The sequence below is a fragment of the Marmota monax genome, unplaced genomic scaffold (genome assembly GCF_021218885.2).
Source record: "Marmota monax isolate L192 unplaced genomic scaffold, Marmota_monax_Labrador192_F-V1.1 WCK01_AAM20220418_F8-fsc00014, whole genome shotgun sequence".
Taxonomy (NCBI): Eukaryota; Metazoa; Chordata; class Mammalia; order Rodentia; family Sciuridae; genus Marmota; species Marmota monax.
The window spans coordinates 7,667,480-7,691,034 of record NW_026695222.1 but is presented as its reverse complement, the minus strand read 5'-3'; the positions used below and the strand labels follow the sequence as shown (position 1 = coordinate 7,691,034).

The window sequence follows — 23,555 nt, the reverse complement described above, 5'->3', positions numbered from 1 at the left end:
TGAGGCTGACCTTGAACTTGCTGTCCTCCTGCCTCAGCCCATCCCCTCCCCCCAGAGTCACTGGGATTGTAGGCATGTGCCACTATGCCTGGCTGATTCCTTTTATTTCATCACACTCTCAGTTGATGGTTTACTCAAGGCAACTTTTTTTTAAAACTTTTGGTTATATTTTTGTCATTTTTTAATTAAATTATTCTAATTTGTTATACACGATGGCAGAATGCAATTCATTTCATATTACACATATAGAGCACAATTTTTCAAGTCACTGATTGTCTACTCAAGGCACCTTTGAAAGCAGGCAGGATATGCCAGTATCATTCAGTGACCTGTTTGTGCCTTTCTGGAAGTCTACAGAGCAGAGTGTTAGGAGGAGAAGCGGGAGCCAAAGGTGCCTGTCGCAGAGGTGTTTGCTGAAACTTCAGAGTTGGTTGACTAATACAGCACTTTGGGAACCTTGATCATTCCACTGGGTTCAGGAGAAATCAGCTGATATGTTGGCTCCCTCTCTGAGTGAAGGCATGTCCACAACAGCACATGACTGGGTGACCGGGTGTCCGCAAACAAGAAGGATCTCCCCAGGTTTCAGTGTTGATTTGTTTCTGTATGCTTCCTGTCTTTGCTGTCACGTGGAGTTTAGGCTACAGCATTGGGGCTGTACCTGCAAGCAGTGCTCATCCTAGTGTAGCTGTTTCTAAGTCTGGCTGTAAATGAGAGTAATAATAGGATTACTTGCCTTGTAGGTTTATTGCAGATGAAGCTCTTAGGACTATGGCTGGAATTTAACAAGCACTCAGTAAATGTCAAGTACTCTTATTATGCTGCTCACTGTTGGGGCTGCCCTGAACAGGAGCTAAGCACCTCTTTAAGTCTGGAGTAAAGGGGTACATGCAATGCATGTGGGTTTGCCCCTGCTCCGCACGGACAGTTGCGGCTCTGGAGTGGGCGTTACCCAGTGAGATGGGCGTGGCCTTCCAAGATGTCAGTCAATCTGCTGACCTAAAGACATCCCAAAGCTAGACTCAACCCTCAGAAACCTGACCCCGTGCCTTATTTGGGGTGGAACTTTCTTAAGTGTCTTCCCCTCAATAAAAGAGCTCAGAACCTGCTCCTCCCTTTTTTTTTTTTTCCTTGCCTGTCTTGCCCCTCTTGTGGGTGCTGTGGCTGAGGAACTATCATTGAACCCAAAGAAAAAGGTATTTTGTTTGTCTGTGTGATTATTTCGTGCCAGCCCGGTTCACCTGGAGTCACCCTGACTGATTTAGTCCCGTGTCACGGCAGCTCACATTATTCTGAAATTGCTTCTTTTATTCAAACATGTCTTTGAGATCTTTTATGTACTGATTAAAAGCCCTGCCCCATGTCCCGTGTTGGGGACTGAACTCAGGCCTCATGCTAGGTGAATGTTCTGCCCTAGAGCTACTTCCCCAGGCCCTGATTATCATTTTTAATAGCAGTGTAATATTCCTCAATTGGACCACTGCATCCTCCCAGCCTGAACCTAATTCAGTTGATAATAAAACCAGCCACTGAAATTGTCTCTCCTCATTAACTCAGTTTCTCTTTAACCTCTCTGTTCATTCAGTTATTAAGTTCTATTCTACGATTGATTCTTTTTTTTTTTCCGTACCAGGGATTGAACCCTGAGGTGCTTAACTACTAAGCCACATCAAGTTGCTTAAGGCCCCACTAAATTGCTGAGGCTTGCTTTGAACTTGTGATCCTCCTGCCTCAGCCTCCCAAGCTGCTGAGATTACAGGCTTCAATCACCATGCCTGGCTTAAATGTATTCTTAATCTTCCTCCTGTTCTTGACCTATAGGGCTCTGACCTGGTTCACATGGTTTTCTTCTCACCTGGACTGTATGGGTGAATGATTTCCTATTACAAGACTGCCTGCTACCATAATTAAGCAGGCTTAAATCTCAATCCATCTGCTATCCAGCTACCAAACATGAATATTATGACTATATAAATTCTCTGCATGATTCAAGATAGCTGGTAGCATTCATGACACCTGGTACTGGACATAATAAAATTATTGATGATAGCAGCTTATGGGGCAGAGAGTAGCAAAGGTCCAGGATCTGCCCAGGCCTGTAGTTACTTCATAGAGAGGTAGACTGGGATGGATACACTGCAGAGAGCCCTCTATTAAGAATCCAGTGCCCCACAAGTAAACATAGACTAGGAGTGGTATGGAACACAAGAAATGCTAAATACTGAATCCAACAATTCACCTTCAAAGCCCCAAGAGCTCAGAAAGTTTTTGTATTCCAGGTTGCTGGCTGACAGCAGCAAGGCCTTACCTCAATACCAGGAGGAGGGCTCCTTGACAATTCAGCTGAGACAACAGTGTTTGTCCCTACCCACTCGGTGCATGATCAATACTTATCTCTCCCTTGAAACTCCCAATACCCCATGTCACATGTGGTTGTCCAAACTGGTTCTTTTTGAGTTTATGCTTGCTTCTGATCACAGCCATAGCCTGGACTGCCCCATGGTGGTGATAAGTTCTTCCAGAAAGACTATGGCCCCCTTCTGGGCCTGCTCTGCCTTGACTCACTATGTTAACATAATAAGTCTCTGTGTTTGGATCACCCCAAACTATGAGCTCCTTGAGAGAAGTGTCTGTTAAATTCACCTTTTGTATCCTCCATGCTTGGCACCAAGCCTGATATGCTAACTAACTGACTGACTGCATGTTTGAATAAGCCACAGGGGAGCATGCAAATTGCCTTCATGGCATTGCACTTAATTTGTAATATATCCTTCTGGACTTTTTGCCCCTAGCTTTACATCTCTTTATCACACACACACACACACACACACACACAATATTTTGTTTTATAAAATTCAGATCAAACTTTAAAACATTTCCATATTTACTATATTATGAACATTTCTCCTCATCAAAGAATTCTTTTTAAAAAAATTTTAAGGTACTAGGGATTGAACCCAGGGGTGCTTTACCAGTGAGCTATATCCCTAGCCCTTTTATATTTTATTTTGAGACATGGTCTCACTAAGTTGCTTAGGGCCTGGCTAATTTTCTGGGGCTGGCTTTGAACTTGTGATCCTTCTGTTTCAGCTGTTCAAGCTGCTGGAATTATAGACATGCCTCACTGCACCCAACTATCGAATATTCTTGTGGCCCTTGAATCAGTCCTATATAGTATTTCAGTGATGAAGTGGTTTGTGATTGAACCTTTCCCATTTTCAAATATATAGCCTGTTTTCCAGCTGAAATGATTCATGGTGTCTTTTAGCTGAGAGTGTTTCTTTTCCATGATGACAAAAACATGGTAAACAAATGGTGGGTCTGAAGCAAAAACAAGGAAGACCATTAATAACAGGCAAAAAGAGATTATTCTGGTTTTACTGTTTTTGACTTTAAGATTCTTCAAGCAATAGCTCTAATGAAGGCTTCTGCTATTAGTGCCTTTTGTGTTGAATTGTTATTTTTTTCCCTAGGATGATGGCAGCCCAGGAAGCCAGTCCAGGCAGCCAGTCAGGAGAGAGTTGTGCTTTGGACTTACCATCAGCAAGCGACATAAGACACTATGTGCTGCAGAGACCCAGCCAGGAGGCCAACAGCGAGGCTCTTAGTTCTGTGGAATGCCATTCTTTTCCTTGCTCTTCTGATGTGGATCCAGGTAATAAAAACAGTTTAAAACAAACTAACATAAAAACAATTTAGCAGATACACTGGTGTGTGATTGTTTCTCCTTCTTCCAGTAGCAGATCTCAGAGAAATGATTTATTGTCCTACGTAGAAAAACATCATAACCCAAGCAAAGCTGTAGGGAGAGACTTCAAAGGACAGCCTCCCCGATGTAACAATAAGGAGTAGGTGTTTCCTGGAATTCTTTTTTAATCTTGGGTCCCTTTCTGATCTCCATCCAAATGCACTCAGAGACAAACACTTAGTTCAAGAGGGAGAGAGTAGAATTGTTTTTTTTTTTTTTTTTAAATGTGTTACCTTTAGTAATACAAACTGTTATTCCTATAGTGAAGCGTACTCTGGACTTAATCTTTTTTTGTGTATGTATGGTGCTGGGGATCGAACCCAGGGCCTCGTGAATAAAAACTAGGTAAGTTGTTACCACTGAGATACACCCCCAGCTACTCTTGATTTTTTAAAAAATATGTATTTATTTTATTGTTTTGTCTGCTGCATATGGGTGCTCATACTATGTTGTTTTTGTTTGACAGTGGAGTGTATTTGAGCTACACTGTATTTGAATAACAACTTTTCTATAAGTTTCCCTGATTCTGACTGAATTGTCAAAAAGTCTATTTTAAGCTTAACGATAATTCCCTGATGTAGCTAGTGACCATCTCTAGTTGAAAGCTCATCTTTTACCCATTCATTATCCAACCCTGTAGGTCTGCAGACCTGTCAAGTTCAGCTTTGCTGCCTACTGCAATGTGACTTGGGGTATTTTTCTTGATTCCTCTGAGTACACAGTCCTCTATAAAATGGTAATCAGAATGCTCGAGGAATAAGGTTTGACTCAAGGAATAATGTAAAGTACTTATCCTGGTGTCTGCTGCATATGGGTGCTCATACTACGTTGTTTTTGTTATTGCTGTTATTAAGAAATCAAAATATATTATTTTTAATTAATTAGTTATTTCTAGTACTGGAGATTAAACCCAGGGGTGCTCTACCACTGGGCCACTTCCCTAGTTCTTTTTGTTTTTTGAGACAGGGTCTCACTAAATTGCTAAGGCTGGCCTCAAACTTGCAATTCTCCTGCTTCAACTCACAAACTGCCTGAATTACAGGCATGTTCCATTGCACCTGGCTAAAATATCTATTTTTAAAGAGAATTCATTGGATATGAAGAAAATGTATGGCTTTTGTGATGAATTCATTGATGACAGTCACAAGGCTATGTGTATTATTAGCTTTCTATTGCCGTAGAACAAATACCTGAGTTAATCAATGATAAAGAGAAAAGGGTTATTTTAACTCATGGTTTTAGAGAGTTTAAAGGTTCCAGTTCACGATTGGGTGCACCTATTGCTTTTAAGCCTCTAGTGAGTGGTTGGGGAGCATAGTATATCAGGATGGGAGTATGTGACAGGGCAGAACTGCTCACCTCATAACCAGATAGTGAAAGAGAGAGAAGAAGGAAGAGGCTGGGGTCCTACTGTCCTCAGGGCATGCCCTCTATGACCTAAAGACCTCTTACTACGCCTGACTTCCTAAGGTTTCCGCCATCTCCCTGCAGCACCAAGCTGGGACCAAGCCTTTATTTACCACACGGGCCTTTGAGGGCTATTTAAGATCCAAACTATAGCACATGTGCTTGTCATTGTCTTGAAATATTCTATGAAAAGAATTTTAAACTCCCTTGTGGTTCTATTCTGATATAGAGTAATAAGGATCAGTAAGCTTCCTATTTAATTTAATTCCTGATCAAGAATTAGCTTCATCTTATTTCCTTTAACCTTCTCTCTTCCTCCTCCTGTACTACTGTTTCTACTTTAAACCTCTAAAACTGATTTTATTAATCATCTCTGATAACAGTTTTTCCTACAAGTTAATGGATGTAATTGAACAGAACTTTAGAAATGTTGGCCTATTGAAATACTTCAGGGCAATGATTCTATTCCATATAAAGTACTGCATAACCTTTATGCTTAGCCTCCATAAAGTACCAGGTTTTATGGTTTGGTGATGAGGTGTCCCCCAAAACTCCCATTAATGCAGGAATGAGGTGACATGATCAGATTAGGAGAGCTATAACCTAATCTGTTTCATTTTAGCTTGAACAGACTGGGTAGTAATGTAGGCAGGTGGGGTGTGGCCAGAGGAGGTGGGTCACTGGGGTTGGGCCTTGGAAGGGTGCATCTTCCTTGTGGCCCTTTCTTTCCCTCTCTTTGTGTCATGAGCTGAGCAGTTTTCCTTTGCTGGCTCTTCCCCCATGAGGTGCTGTCTCACCTTGGGCCCACAGCAATGGAGTCATCTGAATATGGGCTAAGATTTCTTGAAATCCTAAGCCCCAAACACACTTTTCCTCTTCCAAGTTGTTCGTGTTGGGTGTTTTGGTCACAGCATTGCAAAATCTGATAACAACATCTCCCATCTTTTAAAAAATACCCATCCTTGACCCTAAATCTCTCTCTAGTTATAGTCTTGTTTCTTTGTTCTCTGTAGACTCTCAAAAGATCTTATCTATGCCTGCAGTCTCCAATTCCTCTCCTCCCAATTCCTTCCTAAACCCTCCAGCCTGGCTTTTATCCTAAGTCTTCTACAGAAATAGCTCTTGTCAGGGTCACCATTGATCTCCACATTTTAAAATTCTTTGGTTACATTTTAGGCCTTATCCTTTCAATACATTAGTAGGGCTTATACAGTTGACTTTTTCCTTCTTTGAATTTTTTCTTCTTGTCTCCTGGTTTTCTTAATACTTTTCTGGTTGTTTCCAGTCTCCTTTGCCAATTTCTTCTTTCTTATCTCTCCAGCATTTAATGATGGAAAACCCAAGGCTGAGACCTCAGAGCGCTCCTCTTGTTAGCATCACTCACTCCCTGAGGGATCTTATCCAGGCTGGGGTCCTTAGATGCCCTTGGTACCTTGCTCCATTCTGAATTCCTGTCTCCAGCTTAGACATTTAGACCATCTGCAAACTTGATGTCTTCATCTTGTTCTACTTAGACTCATTAAATCTGACATATCCTAAACCAAATTAATAATTCATCTGCCTCCTTCCCAACCCCTTCTGAACACACATACATATTCACCTGCTCAGAAAAGGATTTTCATCCTTCTTTAAACTTAGCCATAAAACCTAGGAGTTAACATAACTTCTACTTCTTTTTTTCCTCTTAAACCTCACATCCTATTCTATTCTACCATTAAAATAAATCTAGAATCTAAACAGACTTTGCCCTCTCCACTTATTTAAAAAAAATTTTATTTATTTATTCTAATTAGATATATATGACAGCAGAATGCATTTTGTTCATTGTATACAATTGCAGCACAACTTTTCATTTCTCTGGTTGTACATGAAGTAGCATCACACCATATGTGCAGTCATACATGTACCTAGGGTAATGATGTCCGTCTCATTCCACCATCTTTCCTGCTGCTATGCCTCTCCCCCAACTTTGCCCAATCACAGTTCCTTGAACTTGTGATCCTCTTGCCTCAGCCTTCTTACCTGCTAAAATTATAGACTTGTGCTACCATACCCAGCACAAGCTCTTCTTTATATATATATATATATATATATATATATATATATATATATATATATATATACGTGTGTGTGTGTGTGTATGTCAGATCATGTTAGTCCTCAATACAAAAAGCCCCTGTGGCTTCTCATTTAATTCAGAGGAAAAGCATCTTAGATCACCTTTCCCCACCACTGGACCCTCCTTCCTGGTTTTATTCTTTTCTATAGCACTTACTACCATAGCACCCTATATATTTGATTATTAACTTATTTGTTTGTCTCTTCCCATTAGGATATAAATTCCAGAATAGCAGATACTCAATAAATACTTATATGAGGAATAAACAAGAAAATTTTAACTGCTATTATTATGTCAGTAAGAGATAGGCCTAGGTGGATGCAGTGGTACACGCCTATAATCCCAGCAACTTGCAAGGGTGAGAAAAGAGGATCACAAGTTCGAGGCCAGCCTGAGCAATTTAGTGAGGCCCTAAGCAATTTATCAAGACTGTGGTTCAAAACAAAAAGGGCTGGGGATGTCACTTAGTGGTAGAGCACCCCTGGGTTCAATCCCCAGTACCACCAAAAAAAAAAAAAGAGAGAGAGAGAGAGACAGAGACAGGTATACAGATTTAGTGCTGAAGTTGTTCACAGCAAAAAGTTTCCATTCTTTTCAACCCCTTTACATAGTTTAGAGCTGGTGTGGATAACTTAGGGAAGTTTCATGTAGAATGAAAGAGAATCATATGCAGCACTGAATTACATGAAGCCTGACTTAGTCCCCTAGTATGATCTGTGTTAGAAGAGGAGGTTATCGGGCTGGGGATGTGGCTCAAGCAGTAGCGTGCTCGCCTGGCATGTGTGCAGCCCGGGTTTGATCCTCAGCACCACATACCAACAAAGATACTGTGTCCGCCAAAAAACTAAAAAATAAATACAATTCTCTCTCTCTCTCTCTCTCTCAAAAAAAAAAGAAGAGGAGGTTATCAGGTTTTCTCTACCTCCTAGAAGTCAAGACATGTGGTTGCAGTAGATATGAAACAGAATTGTGAGCCATTTTAACATGGACAGAGTGAGTCATGAAGCATGCCGCCATAGTATAAACTCTATACCGCTTTGTCAACATAGAAAATTTATCTAATGTATGCTCCTCAAATAGGTGAGTCACTCTGCCTACGTCCTTCGGAGTCCTGGTTCTTACTTTCCTTCTCCCTGCTTGGGCCTTCTCCCCAGCTCTAGGTGGCCAGTGCCTTCATGTGTCTCTTATTAAAGTTTCTCAATAAAGTTAGAAACTTATTCAGAATAGAATACAAAGGACTGACTATGGCTTCAAGTGCTAGCTTTTCCAGGCATGTGTTTATTGATGAGTATCTAACCTTAACCTAAAAGAATGGTTAGATTTCAGGAATCAAGAGTCAGGTAGAAGACATATTTGCAGAGAATGGCCTTTCTGGTGTCTTCAAAAGGCCTTCTATATTTTCCACCCCACATATTCTCACTCTTCTCTCTCTGCCCATCCTCCAACTTGATCTTTCAAGGTGGGATCATTCTTGAGTAGCTGGGATTACAGGGGTACACCACTATGTCTGATATAGGTAGGATCATTCTACTTCACTGATCATCCAAGCAGAGGTGGTCTCTATTCTGTACAGCATATTTAATATAGTTTTTTTTTTTTTTTGGTACTGGGTATTGAACCCAGGGTATTTTACCACTGAGCTACATCTCCAGACCTATTTATTTGTACCAGGGATTGAACCCAGGAATGCTTAACCACTGAGCCTCCTATCCAACCATTTTTAAATTTTTTTTTTTGTTGTTGTTAATTTAGAGACAGGGTCTCACTAAGTTGCCTAGGGCCTCACTAAGTTGATGAGACTGGCTTTGAACTTGTGATCCTCCTGCCTCAGCAAGGAAGATTCTATATATAATAATTTTCTCTGCATTCTAGACACTGGATGTTTTAGAGATCATTAACAATTATCACTTTCAGTTATCGAGAACGTACTACCTCTAAGTAGTAAGTAGTTTTGTATTTCCAACTCAGTGCTACATATTTGATAAACCCAAGGGCCCTCAACCTCTGAGCCACATCCCAGCCCATTTTTATTTTTTGTCGAGACAGGGTCTTGCTAAGTTGCTTAGGGCCTCACTAAGTTGCCAAGGCTGGCTTTGAACTTGGTGAGCCTCCTGCCTCAGTTTCCCCAGGTGCTGGGATGTCAGGTGTGTGCCACTGCGCCCTACACCTTTTTTTTTTTTTAATTTTTAGTTTTTGGTGGACACAACATCTTTATTTTATTTTTATGTAGTGCTGAGAATTGAACCCAGCACCCCGTGCATGCTAGGCGAGCACGTTACCGCTTGAGCCACCTCCCCAGCCCATCCCTGGATCCTTTTAAAATTCTTATTATAGTCCTACTAAGTGGGAATCATCCACCTTTTGTAAATGAGAAAACAGGCTTGGAGACGCTAGGAAGCTTGTCCAGTGTCATTAAGTAGTTGACAGAGGTGGGTGAATGCAGAGGCAGTATTTTTACTTTTTGGTACTGGGATTGAACACAGGGTTGCTTTACCATTGAGCTACATTCCAACCCTCTTTATTTTTTATTTTGAGACAGGGTCTCACTGAGTTGCTAAGGATCTCACTAAGTTGTTGAGGCTGGTCTCAATGAGCCTCCTGAGTCTCTGGGATTACAGATGTGTGCTATGGTGCCTGTCTGAGGCAGAGTTTTAAATTACATTTTTGTTGGGAAAAAAATTACATCTCTAACTTTGGGGATGACCAAAGGGATGGTACAACTAAGATAAGGAACTGCTGAAAATTTTAGGCAAGTTTTATTAGCTTGAAAGAGCAAATGACTCATTTGGGATTAGGAGGAATTAGTTAAGTTTTTGATGTATTTTATTCAGACGTCATACTTAAAAACAATTTTGATTTTGTTGTACATTCTGCCATTCTCTATTAGTTTTGTGTATTATGCCATTTGTTACTCATAGGTGTGATTACTAGGTGTGTTAAAAAAAAGAAAAAACGGACTAGCTCACTCAGCTTTCTCAGAACTAAGTAAAGACGGCATTTTTCAGTCATGATGGGAGCCAGACATTAGAATCAAATGGAAGACCAGCCACCCCATTTATTTAATAATATCATCTCTAATAATAATTTATCCTAAGCAGAAATACATATGCTCAGGTTTATCTACCCCAAGGGGAACTTTGTGTACATAGCATGGGGACATTAATTTTTGTCCTAGAGCTTCTGTCTACAAAGTTAGTACTGTCTTAAAGACTGTCTGCAAAGGTCATCACTGGAAAGGAAAGGTCACCACTGTTAATATGACCATTACCAAGCAATGAACTTGAGATGGACAATCCTGAACTATATGAGGGTGGTCACTGTCCCAATAGCCCAGCCTGATTTACTTAGATCTGACAATTTGCCGTCTCTAGTTTCTCAAAATTGCATAAGGGCCTGAGTTTTTCATTTGCCATTTGCACTCACAGTCTACTTTCTCTCCCATCACTGCGTGTTCATTGGTAGTCGTAAGTACGTGTTCTCTCCCCTGCAGCTTCTCAACAGACTTTTGCCAACATTTTAACCTTGCTCTGACAACTCTGACTCTTGTCTGCTCAGAGGCATGCCGACCTTTATTTACATTGATCTCCAGTGGTGTTCTGATGGCTACTGTTCTATCTCAGATTCTTAACGCATTCAGGTTCCCAGGCCAATCTGATATTCTTGGTTTATTTGTTTGCTGTTATGTGTTGTTAGGAAATTAATCATTCAGGGATTGGTGAATACCAAAGCTTACAGTTGGATAGTTATTCATAGTAACTCTGCATTCGTCTGTACCCACCCTGGTACCCACTCAGTGAGGCATACTCTTGGCTACATTTGTGTTGCCTGTGCTTGGCTCTAAATAGAGTTGACTGTCTCAAGAATTGGCAGAGTATGACAGATAGCTTACAGTGGAATGGGGGTGGGTCTAAGAGTGAACCTAGTGTGTGACTCTCCCAGCTACTAGGTGAAATATGGGCCAGGAATCCACTATTAAAATTCATCCAGGTCATCCCAGTTGTCAGAATCTCCAGTCACAAACCAGACACACAGTTGGCATAGAGTGAGGTAGTCAGGTGAAGTAGCCTACTGACCATAGAGTATAGCCCTGCAACAGGTAAGCTATCAAGAGAGCACTCAGAAACCCAGGCAGGTGGCAGATAGTATGCAGGTGGATTATCAGTGGGTAGTAGGGGCCTACTTTCAGGGTTGGAGTCAGTGTCACAGTTTCTAATCTCTGGAGGGTAATAGGCAAGAGAAGAGTAGCCTCAGCTTTATGAGGCGGCAGGGACACTGCAAAAGCTTGGTTACAGTAATGTGGACCCAGGCTTAAGCCTCACTTCGGTAAAGAATTTCCTGTTTCATCTCTAGCTGTGGCATTCCTCTACCTTGCTTTTCTCAGCCATGCTTTGTGAAGGGGCTGCCTGCACTTTTTAAATTTTTGGTGCTAGAGATTGAACCCAGGGTCTTGTGCATGCTAAGCATGTGCTGTTCCCCTGAGCTACACTCCCAGTTCTACTCCTTTCTGCTTCTTCATCTTATGATTGCTCCTCTTGCCCGGGCACATGCCCTCCACCCCATCTACCCACTGGACTGCTCTTAGGAGCCAAATTTAATGGACATTTCCCTGTCCTTATCTTGTGTGTCCAACTACCATGTCACTGTTCATGCCCTGGAGGAGGCTATTAGTGGTAAGAAACATGAGTCTTAAGAGCACTTTCCAAGAAACTAATGGGTTGATAAGAATCCCAGGCTATTAGTCAGAAAAACCTCAAAAGTCTTGATCATTTCACTCTGGTATGCAAAGGCGTAAGGCTGGGCTGTGAGATGTCTTAGTAAACATATATCCTTCTGAAGTTATGAGGCAGCCACTTCTCATGAAGCACTGGTGGAGGAAATGACTTTTCACTGGAGCCAGGCACGGGATTATGAAACTCCTCCCAGCTGCCCTTCTTGGTGAGATAAGGCAGAAGACCCACTGTTGCCAAAAAAAAAAAAAAAAAGTCTTCCTAGGATACTGCTTCCATTGCATTCCTTGTTTAAATTACTTTGAGATGGGTGTACTGCTTCTTAACTGCCAGTTCCAATCAAAATTTCTCTGCCTCATTTTCAGGACTCTTTATAATCTGGTGTCTAGGTATTTATTAAAAATATTTAACTGCTGATATAACAGTTTTGCAGTATTTTAGCAACTGGCAGGTTTGTGTAGGTGCATGTAAGCTGCATATGGGCCCCTGGAGGTATCTAACTTCTAACTAACACAGGCCCAATACTCTTGCTTTATAGCTGAGCCAAATTTCATTGTCTTTGTTCCTCTCCTTGGAATGTGCCCTCTTTTCCCTGATCAACTCTAATCTACTCCAGAGTCTACTAAATTGGGTCCATCAATTAGTTCTAAGACTAGATGGACTTGAATTCCCTATTAGGTGTGTGTTCCCTTTTTCCATTGCTGCTGGACTCCAGGGAAGCGGAGAGTATACAGAATGGGAATAGCCCAGTTAAGCCACAGATACTCTTGGTTAAAGTGACCGCAGAAGCAAGGTCACAAAGGTTTCCTGGGAGCACAGTCCTGTTTATACTGCTGTGGCTTCATAAGCTTCTGGTGGCTTCTGTGGCATAGCTTATGAGGGTCTGTGGAACCTTTGTCCTGCAGAGCACCCAAGGTGAATTCTAATACAGGACAAACAGTTTCTCTGAAGTTGTTGTTTAGACATTGCAATACGGATATAGGAAATCTCAACCCTTTCCTTAAACGTGAACTTCTGTCTAAGAACAGTGTTGGGGAAATTAGTTGAATGTGTGCAGCAGATTTGAATGTTAAACACAAAAAGTCTTTGATGATTAAAGGCCCTAGCTGGTGGGCAGCTATAAGTTTAAAGTAAATAGTGGTTTAATGTCCCTTTGTTCTTTTTTTTATTTGGAATTTGTCGTCATCCCAGTCTTCAAAAGCCCTTTATAACCTTTATCTTTAGATATTTCATCCAGGGCATTTAATATTTAAAAATGAATAAATATAATTCATATGGTTTCTCTTTGTAATTCTATAAAACTCTATTCCTGTATAAAAGCAATTATAAGCTCTTAAGAGTCAAAAACTTAGTCTAGAAGTTTTCTAATAATTACAATATTCTGGCTATGTTTTTGCTGTTTTTAAGTAGGAATCAGGGTATATTTTGGACATGTAAATAATGTTAAAGGCATCTTTTTATAGATATATGCAGTGATATCCAATCTAGTAGCTAATGATCCAGCATCTTCTACACTGGACCCAAGATGCAATGAAGAAAGGAAAGAACAGGACAGTAATCATTAAGCCAATTCTTTGAGACATGACTGAGCTTAAAACTGAGTATTTCCTATCATATACTAAATTGATGAATTTTATATGGAAGATTCAGGTATTTTGTATGGCAGTGCATTTCTTCTTCCCCTTCTTCCCTTTCTTCTCCTTCCCCCCTTCCTCCTCCTCCCCTTCCTCCTCCTCCTTCCTTCCACCCCAGGTTGAGTTATGCAGATTTAACTGTCTAGAATGAATTTTCAGATCTAAAACAGGATTCTTTTTTTTTTTAATTTTTTTAGTTGTATATGGACATAATATCTTTATTTATTTTTATGTGGTGCTGAGGATCGAATCCAGTACCTTATGCATGTGAGGCAAGCGCTCTACCACTGAGCTCCAACCCCAACCCCTAAAACAGGATTCTGAACACATTGCCTGCTGGTGGTGGAAGGCAACAATAGTGAGTCCTAATTGTGTGGCTCTAGTAGTGAAAGAAACCGTAAGTGTATATGACTGAGCATCACACGGTTAGAGCTTCTGGCCTGGTGGGTGCTCTAGACAGCCCTTTAGGAAATACAGATTTGGGATTAGGAGAAAGTTGTAAGCTTGTAGGGGCCCTGGACTCTCCACCTGTGCATATCTGTATTAGCTTGTTTACAGTGTGGGCTTCCAGGCCAGCATTCATCCAAAGAAAAACTTCCAGGAAAAAAGGAGTTTGGAACCACCAAGCTTCAGTAATTCTCTCTTTTTCCACATGGTGGAAGCTGAATCTCAGGATAATGAAGAAAATTACCGAAGGTCACAGCAAACTGGAAAGTCCTATTTCTTGAGTAACTCGCTATGTGCACAATTTATGTAACTCTGATCTCCCCCACATTTTTGGGCGGTACTACGGATTGAACTCAGGGGCACTCGACCACTGAGCCACATCCCCAGCCCTGTTTTGTATTTTATTTAGAGACAGAGTCTCACTGAGTTGCTTAGCACATTGCTTCTGCTGAGGCTGGCTTTGAACTCAGGATCCTTCTGCCTCAGCCTCCCAAGCCACTGGGATTACAGGCATGTACCACCATGCCTGCCCCCACCCCCACCCCCACCCCCTTTTTAAGTAAAAAACAATATAGTTCTCTATTTAATTTCCTTCCTTCCTTCCTTCCTTCCTTCCTTCCTTCTTTCCTTCCTTCCTTCCTGGGGACTTAACCCAGGGGCACTTGACCACTGAGCCACATCCTTAGCCTTTTTAAAAATTTTGCTTTGAAACAGTCTCACTAGTTTGCTTAGGGCCTCACTAAATTGTTGAGGCTGGGCTTGAACTTGCAGTTCTCCTGCCTCAGCACCCCCAGTTGCTAGAATTACAGGCATGCACCACCACACCTGGCAGTTCTCTGTTTTAGACTGCTAAATTGTAGTTCACATCAGACAGTCATTGGAGATGGTAATAGTTTAGAGAAGAATTATTTTTAAAAATTCAAGAATACTACTTGCTAATAAAGTATTTCTCTAAATAAATGAAAAGAAAGAATTCTACTCTCCATCTGTGACATCTTTCATTGCTCCTCACTTTTTAATTTCAAGGACACCTGCTACTGAAAGAGAGACTTGTTTACTTCTGTGTACCTTGACTGCAGTTACAGTTTTATTTAAAAGAAATCCTAACCAAGTTGAAAAACAGGTTTGTTGTGCTTCTGTCACCAGTCACAGCTGCAGGGCAATTATCTGTAGAGTCCAGTCTACAGCAGTGACATCATGGTCTGACCCAATAGCTTTCCTCAAAGGCTTCTCCAAGTGAACATTTACCCGTGACTTGTCACTCAGCTGTGACTTGTCACTCAGCTGTATCTTTTTAAAATATGAGAAAACAATTTGATTACAATAGCCAGACAGACACCACTCCTAGTTTAAAAATTCATTGTTACATATCTATAGGACAAACAAGACCACCTGTAATTAAGGGAAGACTGAAAGATTGATCATTTCTCAGTAATTGTACACATTCACTGTGGACACTGTGCCAAATGCATTTTATAGGCATTGTCCCTTTTGAGTCTACAGCCACTCCCAAGAAGTAAATACTGTTATGATTTCCATCTTTCCCATGAGGAAATAGAGCCTTAGAGAGGCTGGTTACATATTAATATATTACCCAAGAGTGGTAGAAAACTGAGACAGTCTGGTCAGGCTGACTTCAAAGGAAGGACTTTAAAGAAATGTAAACATTGGGTATACTTGTGTACTATGTATTCAGCAATAAACTTTAAAACATTTGCAGATACCTCTTCAGTTCCCTGCTGGCTCTTTTTTGCTCACTCTGAATATCTTTAAAGTGATATCAGTACCCTCTCAGGGGCCACCATTCCTCCTGGCTCAGTTGACCAGCCTTGCGTCCACTGTCCACAGAACTCTCAACCTCTAATCTTTCCACTGTGGAAGAAGCTCTAACTTGCAGACTAACTGGAGAGAAGGCATTGCCTTCCCAGTTCAGTTCCATACCAGGTAGGATTCAACTTTTGTTAAAACCTATGGAAGAAAATAGGAATTTGAACTCTGTGGCAATGAATGAAACCTTTTTCTACTCAAAAGGAATTTTTCATCTGGCTCCAAAACCTTTGTATTTATTTATTTGGAGATAGGAGTTGAACCCAGGGGCTCTTTACACTGAGTCACATCCCTAGACTTTTTTACTTTTTATTTTGAGACAGGGCCTCACTAAGTTGCTGAGGATCTTGCTAAAGCTGCCCAGGTAGCCTTGAACTTGTGATCCTCCTGCCTCAGACTCCCAAGTCGCTGGGATTATAGGCATATTCCACTGCACCTGGCTTGTGGCTCTAGAACTGTTTTTATTCTTCCTTTTGCCCTTTGAAGTTGCTCTTTTTTTTTCTGAGTGGCTGCCCTTTTGTTCCCTGGAGTTTTTGATAGCTGGGTGCTGACATACTTGAAGTTACAAAACCCAGCTTATTGGAACATAATTCCTCAGGGTAAGTGCTTTATTCATTCCTGGGTTCCCCATGCTTGACTGGCAGGATTCATGTTTTGCTTTCTGCCAATTCTGATCACACAGTGCCTACAGCTGCCTTCTGCCAAACCTAGACCCTGGTGTGTGAGTAGAGAATAAGGGGACAGTGTTTGGTGTGTAATAGGTGTTCAGTAAAGGCTGGTGGACTGAATAAATAAAAAACACATATAAATGAAATTTGATAAGATTTTAAAATAGATAAGTAGCATTTATCACATGCCTTCTCATCATTTTGTAACTTCATCAGCAAATTTCAGCTGTATTTGTATAGAATGGTATGAAAAAGTTTTTTTTTTGAGTTAAAAACTAAATATTCCTACTTAGGCCCTGCTTAATTGTTTAACTCTTATTTATATAAAAGTCTTATTTAGAAAGTCTGGACTAGCCCAAACTGGCCCCTGACTTTTTTCTGTGAAAATAATATAGGAAAATGAAAAACTGTAAGTAGAGACAGTGCTCCTGAGAGTAAAATTTTCCTCTACTTTCTGTTCATGAAGAAAGTATGTATATTCCTAGTGGATTATTTACTTATTCTGCAGAATTTCTCTAGTCACAATGTATGAGGTTATGGCTTTAAGGCTATGCAGAAAGATTGCTATTAAACCTACTTTCTTGGGGCTGGGCTTATAGCTCAGTGGCAGAGCACTTGCCTCGTGAATATGAGGCACTGGGTTCGATCCTTAGCACCACATAAAAATAAATAAAATAAAATAAAGATATTGTGTCCATCTTTAAAAAAATCTTTTTTAAAAAAGACCTACTTTCTTAACTATTCTTATCACATTTCATAGCACTGTGAGTTTTTTCCTAATTAAAAAATAATACAAGCTGGGTGTGGTGGCACATGCCTGTAATCCCTGTGGCTCAGGAGGTTGAGACAGGAGGATCATGAGTCCAAAGCCAGCTTCGGCAAAAGCAAGGCAGTAAGCAACTCAGTGAGACCCTCTTTCTAAATACAATACAAAATAGGGCTGGGGATGTGGCTCAGTGGTTGACTGCCCCTGAGTTCATTCCCTGGCACTTCCGCCAAAAAAAAAAAAAAATACAATTGAGGTGAAAATTTAAGTAAATTCTAAAAATCAAACAAAATAGAAACGTTCCCATTTTTATACAATATATTCATATTTTTATTCACTATACCCCTGATTTTATATAAATATTCATTTTATACAATATATATTTTATACTATATATTGTATATGTATTGTATATTGTATATATTTTATACAAAATATTCAGTATATATTCAGAATCTTCTTTTACAAAGATCTTGAAAAATATTAGAGAATTTAAAATAAATACAAATATAAGGAAGTTACTTACTGGCCAATACCATTTTAGAAGTAGAGTTTTAGGGGAAATTGATTCAAATAATATGCTGTGTTTTCAGTCAATAATTTCTAAACAGTATCTGTGAAGATAGGGCCTGGCTTTCTTGCCATAAGGCAGTACTTGCATCTGTTGCCCTCTAGTGGCTACTTGTTGTACATTCCTGAACCTTACAGAGAAAAGGAATTTAAATGTACTAGATGTTAGACCTTTGACATTTATTCTTTGCAGAGTTCTGTGCCTACTAGAGGTAAAATTAAAAGTTGTTAGAGATTACTTCACTGAAATCTAAGAAGCTAATTTCTCTTAAGGTCACCACTATTAGGTATATTCACTGTGCATGTGTTCTATGATTTGAGGAGACCTTTTCATTTATCCTGTTTGGTTGATTGCAGACTAGGATGCAAAGTATAGATAATGATGTCTGATTTTTATTTGTACATTTGCCAAGTAAAAGTAAAGGTTGTGGGTTTTTTAAAATTGTTGTTTAGGGGCTGGGGATGTGGCTCAAGCGGTAGCGTGCTCGCCTGGCATGCATACGCCCCGGGTTCGATCCTCAGCACCACATACAAACAAAGATGTTGTGTCCGCCGAAAACTAAAATTGTTGTTTGTTTGTTTTGTTATTGTTGTTATTTTGACAAGACCAAAGGAATTTCAAGTTTCTCCTTCTTTGATGAAATTACAGTATCATTTAAGGGCAATCATGCAATTTAAAAACTCTTGGGACTTCTAACCCAACAAAATAGCAAGGACCTGTTACTCCTTGCTTTTCCCTGCTAAGTATAACTATAAACAACTTGAAATGCAAGAGGCAACCAAAGGAGATATGATAAGAAGAAGGTGAGGGCTGGGGATTCAGCTCAGTAGTAGACTGCTTGATTAGCATGTAAGAGGCCCTAGGTTCAATTTCTAGCACTGCCCCTACACCCCCCCCCCCCAAAAAAAAAAAAAAAAGAGTTTAAGAAGAAGATGAATTGGTTTGGGGCCCTAGGACTAGAGGAACAAAATAGCAGCAAGATGTCTGTGTCCTCTTATCCAACTGAAGAAGGTGACCCAGACCTTGTGCTTCCTGACCGGCAATCTGACAACAAGAAGGTGTCCCAGTAGGTTTGTTTCTCCCTAGGATTGACTGGCTGTCTACCTATCACTCAGAAAGCCTAGCACCCAGCAAGGGGGATCCAGTGGCCAAGGGAAGCACTTTCCTCTGCTGGGCCTAAAACATCCTTCCCCTGCTAAGCGATACCTTAGTGACTAGTAGACACAAAAGAGGATTTTTTTAAACAGAGGATTTTTAAAAAGAGGATTTTTCTAAACAACAAATGATCCAGCCTAGCAGGTCTCTTTGTCTTTAGGACCTGAGACTCCTATTCTCCAACCACACACACTGGGGCAGCCAGGGACACAGGCAAAGGGAACTCCAGCACAAAAAGCAGCCTGGTCTGGAAAAGCCTTCACTCTCAGGGGGCTTGAGATCTCCTTTCCCCACTAAGAGATACCCAGACCTTGAGGCTAAGGCCTGGAGGCCACACCTAGATAAATGACTTCGGGTGGCACCAGTACCCTACTGTGCCAGATAAATCAAGCCAGCCAAAATAAACATCAGATACTCAGAAAATTTAATTGTCATTGAAACTACATCCCTCAAAAGTAGGCTAGGACCTGTGTACTAAACCTAAACAGGATGACTAGCAGCCCAAGTAAACGATTTACATAGGACCCATACTCTGTAAACCTCATAGTTGGAAATGTTCAGGGTACAACCAAAGATCACCATCACACCAAGAACTGAAAAATCACAATTTGAGTGTAAAAACACAACCAGAGGCCAACATTGAGAGGAATCAGATGGACTATGGCAAGGCATTTACAGCAGCCACTGTAAAAATGCTTAATCAATTATAAATTCTCTTGAAACATGAAAAAGATACAAAATCTGCAAAGAAGTAAGTTATAGAAAGAAACAGATGGAAATGATCAAACTAAAATTAGTTTATCTGGCCTTTTCAAATTAAAGACTTTTACTTTGTAAAAGCTCACATGACAAGAATGAGAAGTTATGGATCGGGAGAAAATATTTGCAAATTCCATATCTAGATAAGGACTATTATCTAGAACATATAACTCAACTCCCCCCAAATTTATGCAATCCAGTTTTATAAAACAACGCCCCAGTTCAGTTTTTCCACATCCTCACCTCACTACTTATTTTCTATTTTTTAATGGTGAAATCCTTTGCCATTTAAAAAAACTGAGTTATATGATTTTTTTATTGTTGAATTGTAGGCATTCTTTATATATTCTAGTTATTAACCCCCAATTAAATATATGACTTGAAAATATTTTCTCCCCAGCTGGGGATGTGGCTCAAGTGGTAGTGCGCTCGCCTAGCATGCGTGAGGCACTGGGTTCGGTTCTCGGCACCACATGAAGATAAAAATAAAGATATTGTGTCCACCTTAAAAAAATTTTTTTTTTCCTCCCTTTCGCTCTGTTGTGTCTTTTGATATGTAAAAGTTAAGTTTTGTGGTCCCATTTGTCTGGTTTTGCTTTTGTTGCCTGTGCTTTTGGTATCATATCCAAGAAATCATTGCCAGTTCCAACATCATGAAGGTTCCCCCTATGTCTTCTTTTAGGAGTTTTATAGTTTTGGGTTTTTGTTTAAGTCTTTAATTTTTAAAAAAAAATATTTTTCTTTTAGTTATCAATGGACCTTTATTTAATTTATTTATATTTGGTGCTGAGAATCAAACCCAGTGTGTCACACATGCTAGACAAGCGATCTACCCCTGAGCCAAAACCCCAGCCCCAGGTCTTTAATTTTTTTTTTTTTTTGAGTTAATTTTGGTACATGGTATAAGATAAATGGTCAACTTTATTCTTTTGCATATGGATATCCAGTTTCCCAGCACCATTTCCTTTCTTCATTGAGTAGTCTTGACATCCTTGTCAAAGAGCATTTGACCATATATATGAGGGTTTATATCTGTTTTTTAAAAATTTTATTTGTTCTTTTTAGATATACATGACAGTAGAGTGTATTTTGACAGATTATATATACATGGAGTATAACTTATTCTAATTAGGATCCCATTCTTGTGGTTGTACATGATGTACATACAGTGAAACTGGTCGTGTTTTCATATATTCATAGGAAAGTTATGTCAGTACTGGGGATTGAACGCAGGGTGCTCTATCACTGAGCCGTGTCACCTTTTAATTTTGAGACAAGGTCTTGCTAAGTTGCTTGAACTTGTGATCCTTCTGCTTCCTGCCACCATCTGGTTTCCTTTTGGTTTTAAATGTTCCCCTTACTTAACAAAACAAAACAAAACATAGTCCACATTTTTATTTTCAGTTTTGTCTGAACTTGAATTTGCCCTTGATTCTGTACTGATTAGCTTTCTGACTTTGGGCAAGTTGCTACATTTTGCTTTACTCAATTTCTTCATCTGTAGAATGAGATTGATAATATTGCCTGTTTCATTGCTTTCAGTGAGACACCCAGACAGCACGGTACACATAGTAAAGGCTAGCTGTCGTTACTGCTGTTGTTATAACTAGTAATGCTGCTAGCATTGGTTTCTGGTCTGCACTTCTTGGTTAAATTCCTTTATGTTGCTTAGAATGAGACAGATAGATAGATAGGTAGATAGATAAAGGATTTGTACTGGGACAGAACTTCAGAAATTCTGATTAACACTGACCCAAAGTATCTATAGAAATACTTTCAAGCATTTGCCATTAGTTAAAGCTGGCCCTCTGTATGTGTGGGTTTCACATATGTGAATTTAACCAGCTGTGGATTGAAAAAAAGTTTTTTTTTTTTGATACCAGGGATTGAACTCAGGGAACACTCAACCACTGAGCCACATCCCCAGCCCTATTTTGTATTTTATTTAGAGAAAGGGTCTCACTGAGTTGCTTAGCACCTTGCTTTTGCTGAGGCTGGCTTTGAACTCATGACCCTCCTGCCTCAGCCTCCCGAGCCACTGGGATTACAGGCATGCGCCACAGTGCCTAGCTTGAAAATATATATATATATTAAATTGTGTTGGAACTGAACATATACAGACTTATTTTTCTTGTCATTGTTCTCTAAATAATATGACAACTACTAACATAGTATTTACATTGTATTAAGTATTATAAGTAATCTAGAGATGATTTAAAGTACATGGGAGGATTGCTTAGGTTATATGCAAATACTATGCCATTTTATGTAAGGGTCTTGGCACCTGAGGATTTGGGTATCCATAGGGGTGTGGGGGTGTTGGTCTTGGAACCAATACCTCAACAGTATTTTCTGCTAATATTGCATATAATTGTAGGCAAATTATGTAATCCTATTCTCATATAAACTTGTCATTGCATAAATTTTGTGTACTTGTCAAGACATGTTTCTCATTTACAAAATATTTTGATTTGTATTTAAAAGGTGTTCCTATATAGTCTTTACAAATAATCCTTTTTTAAAAAAAAACATCTGGTTTTGGATTGGGGGGGGCATGCTTAACTACTGAGCCACATTCCCAGCCCTTTTTTAAAAAATATATATTTTATTCAGAGACAGGGTCTCATGGAGTTGCTGCCTCAGCCTTCCAAGCCGCTAGAATTACAGGGATGCCAAGGGTCTCACGAAGTTGCCAAGGCTGGCCTTCAACTTTTCATTCTCCCACCTTAGCCTCCTGAGTTCCTGGGATTTCAGGCATACACCACTGCATCTGGCTGCATATCACTTTTCAAATATTAACTCAACCTTCAACGGGCATGAGAGGTTGAAGTTGTTTGCAACTAGACAGAAAAATGAGAAGATTTATCAAATATCTCTCAGCATATTGAAAACAACTGGGAAGAAAAACAGAAACAGAGCTGTGGGTTCTATTTTTTGCTCCAGTAATGACAGGAAACTTTATTCTTTATTGGTGTGTAATGTAGCTTAAAATTACTTTTTTTTTTTTTTTTTTTTAGTACCTGGGATTGAACCCAGGGATGCTCTACCACTGAACCACATCTCTAACCCTTTTTACTTCTAATTTTGAGACAGGGTCTCATTAAACTGCTGAAGGCCTAAATTACTGAGGCTGACCTTGAACTTGTGATCTTCCTGCCTCTGCCTCCAAGTCACTGGGGTTACAGGCATGTGCCACCATGCCTGGCTAAAGCTACCCTTCTTGATGAAAGAAGGAAAAATAAGGAAAGAAGGAGGCAGGAAGGGAGAGAGAGAAGGAAAGAGGTAGAGAGAAATGAAAGATATAAGTCTGTTTACATCTTAAGGATGATGCACACTGCTTCCTTCCTGTAGTAGTCACACTGTTAATTTTGCCTCAAACCACCATTGTATTATCTCTCACAATTTTGTGGGTCGACTTGATTCAGTTGGGTGGTGTTTATGCTCCATATAATGTTGAGCTACAGTCAGCTGGGGGTTGAATGGTCTGGGAAATTCAAACTGCTCATTCACATGGCTGACAGTTGCTGTTGGCCATCTATGGAGCCCAGTTGGACTGTCAAATGAAGCAGCCACCTATGGCTTCTCCGTGCCCCTGAGGCTCAGGCTTCTAACAATATGGCAGCTGAATTCTGAAAGGGAAAATCCTAAGAGTGAGTCTTTTAAGAGAAGGAAAGCAGAAACTGGCAGTCCTCTTAAAGGCCCGCCCTTCTTCTCATGTCTTCTATAG

The 23,555-nt window shown here is 40.1% G+C and overlaps 1 protein-coding gene across 4 annotated transcripts in view; it reads left to right on the top strand.

Annotated features, from left to right (window-relative positions):
* Positions 1-23,555, top strand: part of Shld1 (shieldin complex subunit 1) — a 91,201-nt gene that overhangs the window by 6,089 nt on the left and 61,557 nt on the right. For all 4 annotated transcript variants that reach the window (XM_046433621.2, XM_046433620.2, XM_046433622.2 and 1 more), the window contains exon 2: positions 3,474-3,655. In XM_046433621.2, the coding sequence (XP_046289577.1) occupies positions 3,475-3,655 (181 nt within the window). In that variant the 5' untranslated portion in view covers position 3,474. The remainder of the gene's footprint in view (positions 1-3,473; positions 3,656-23,555) is intronic.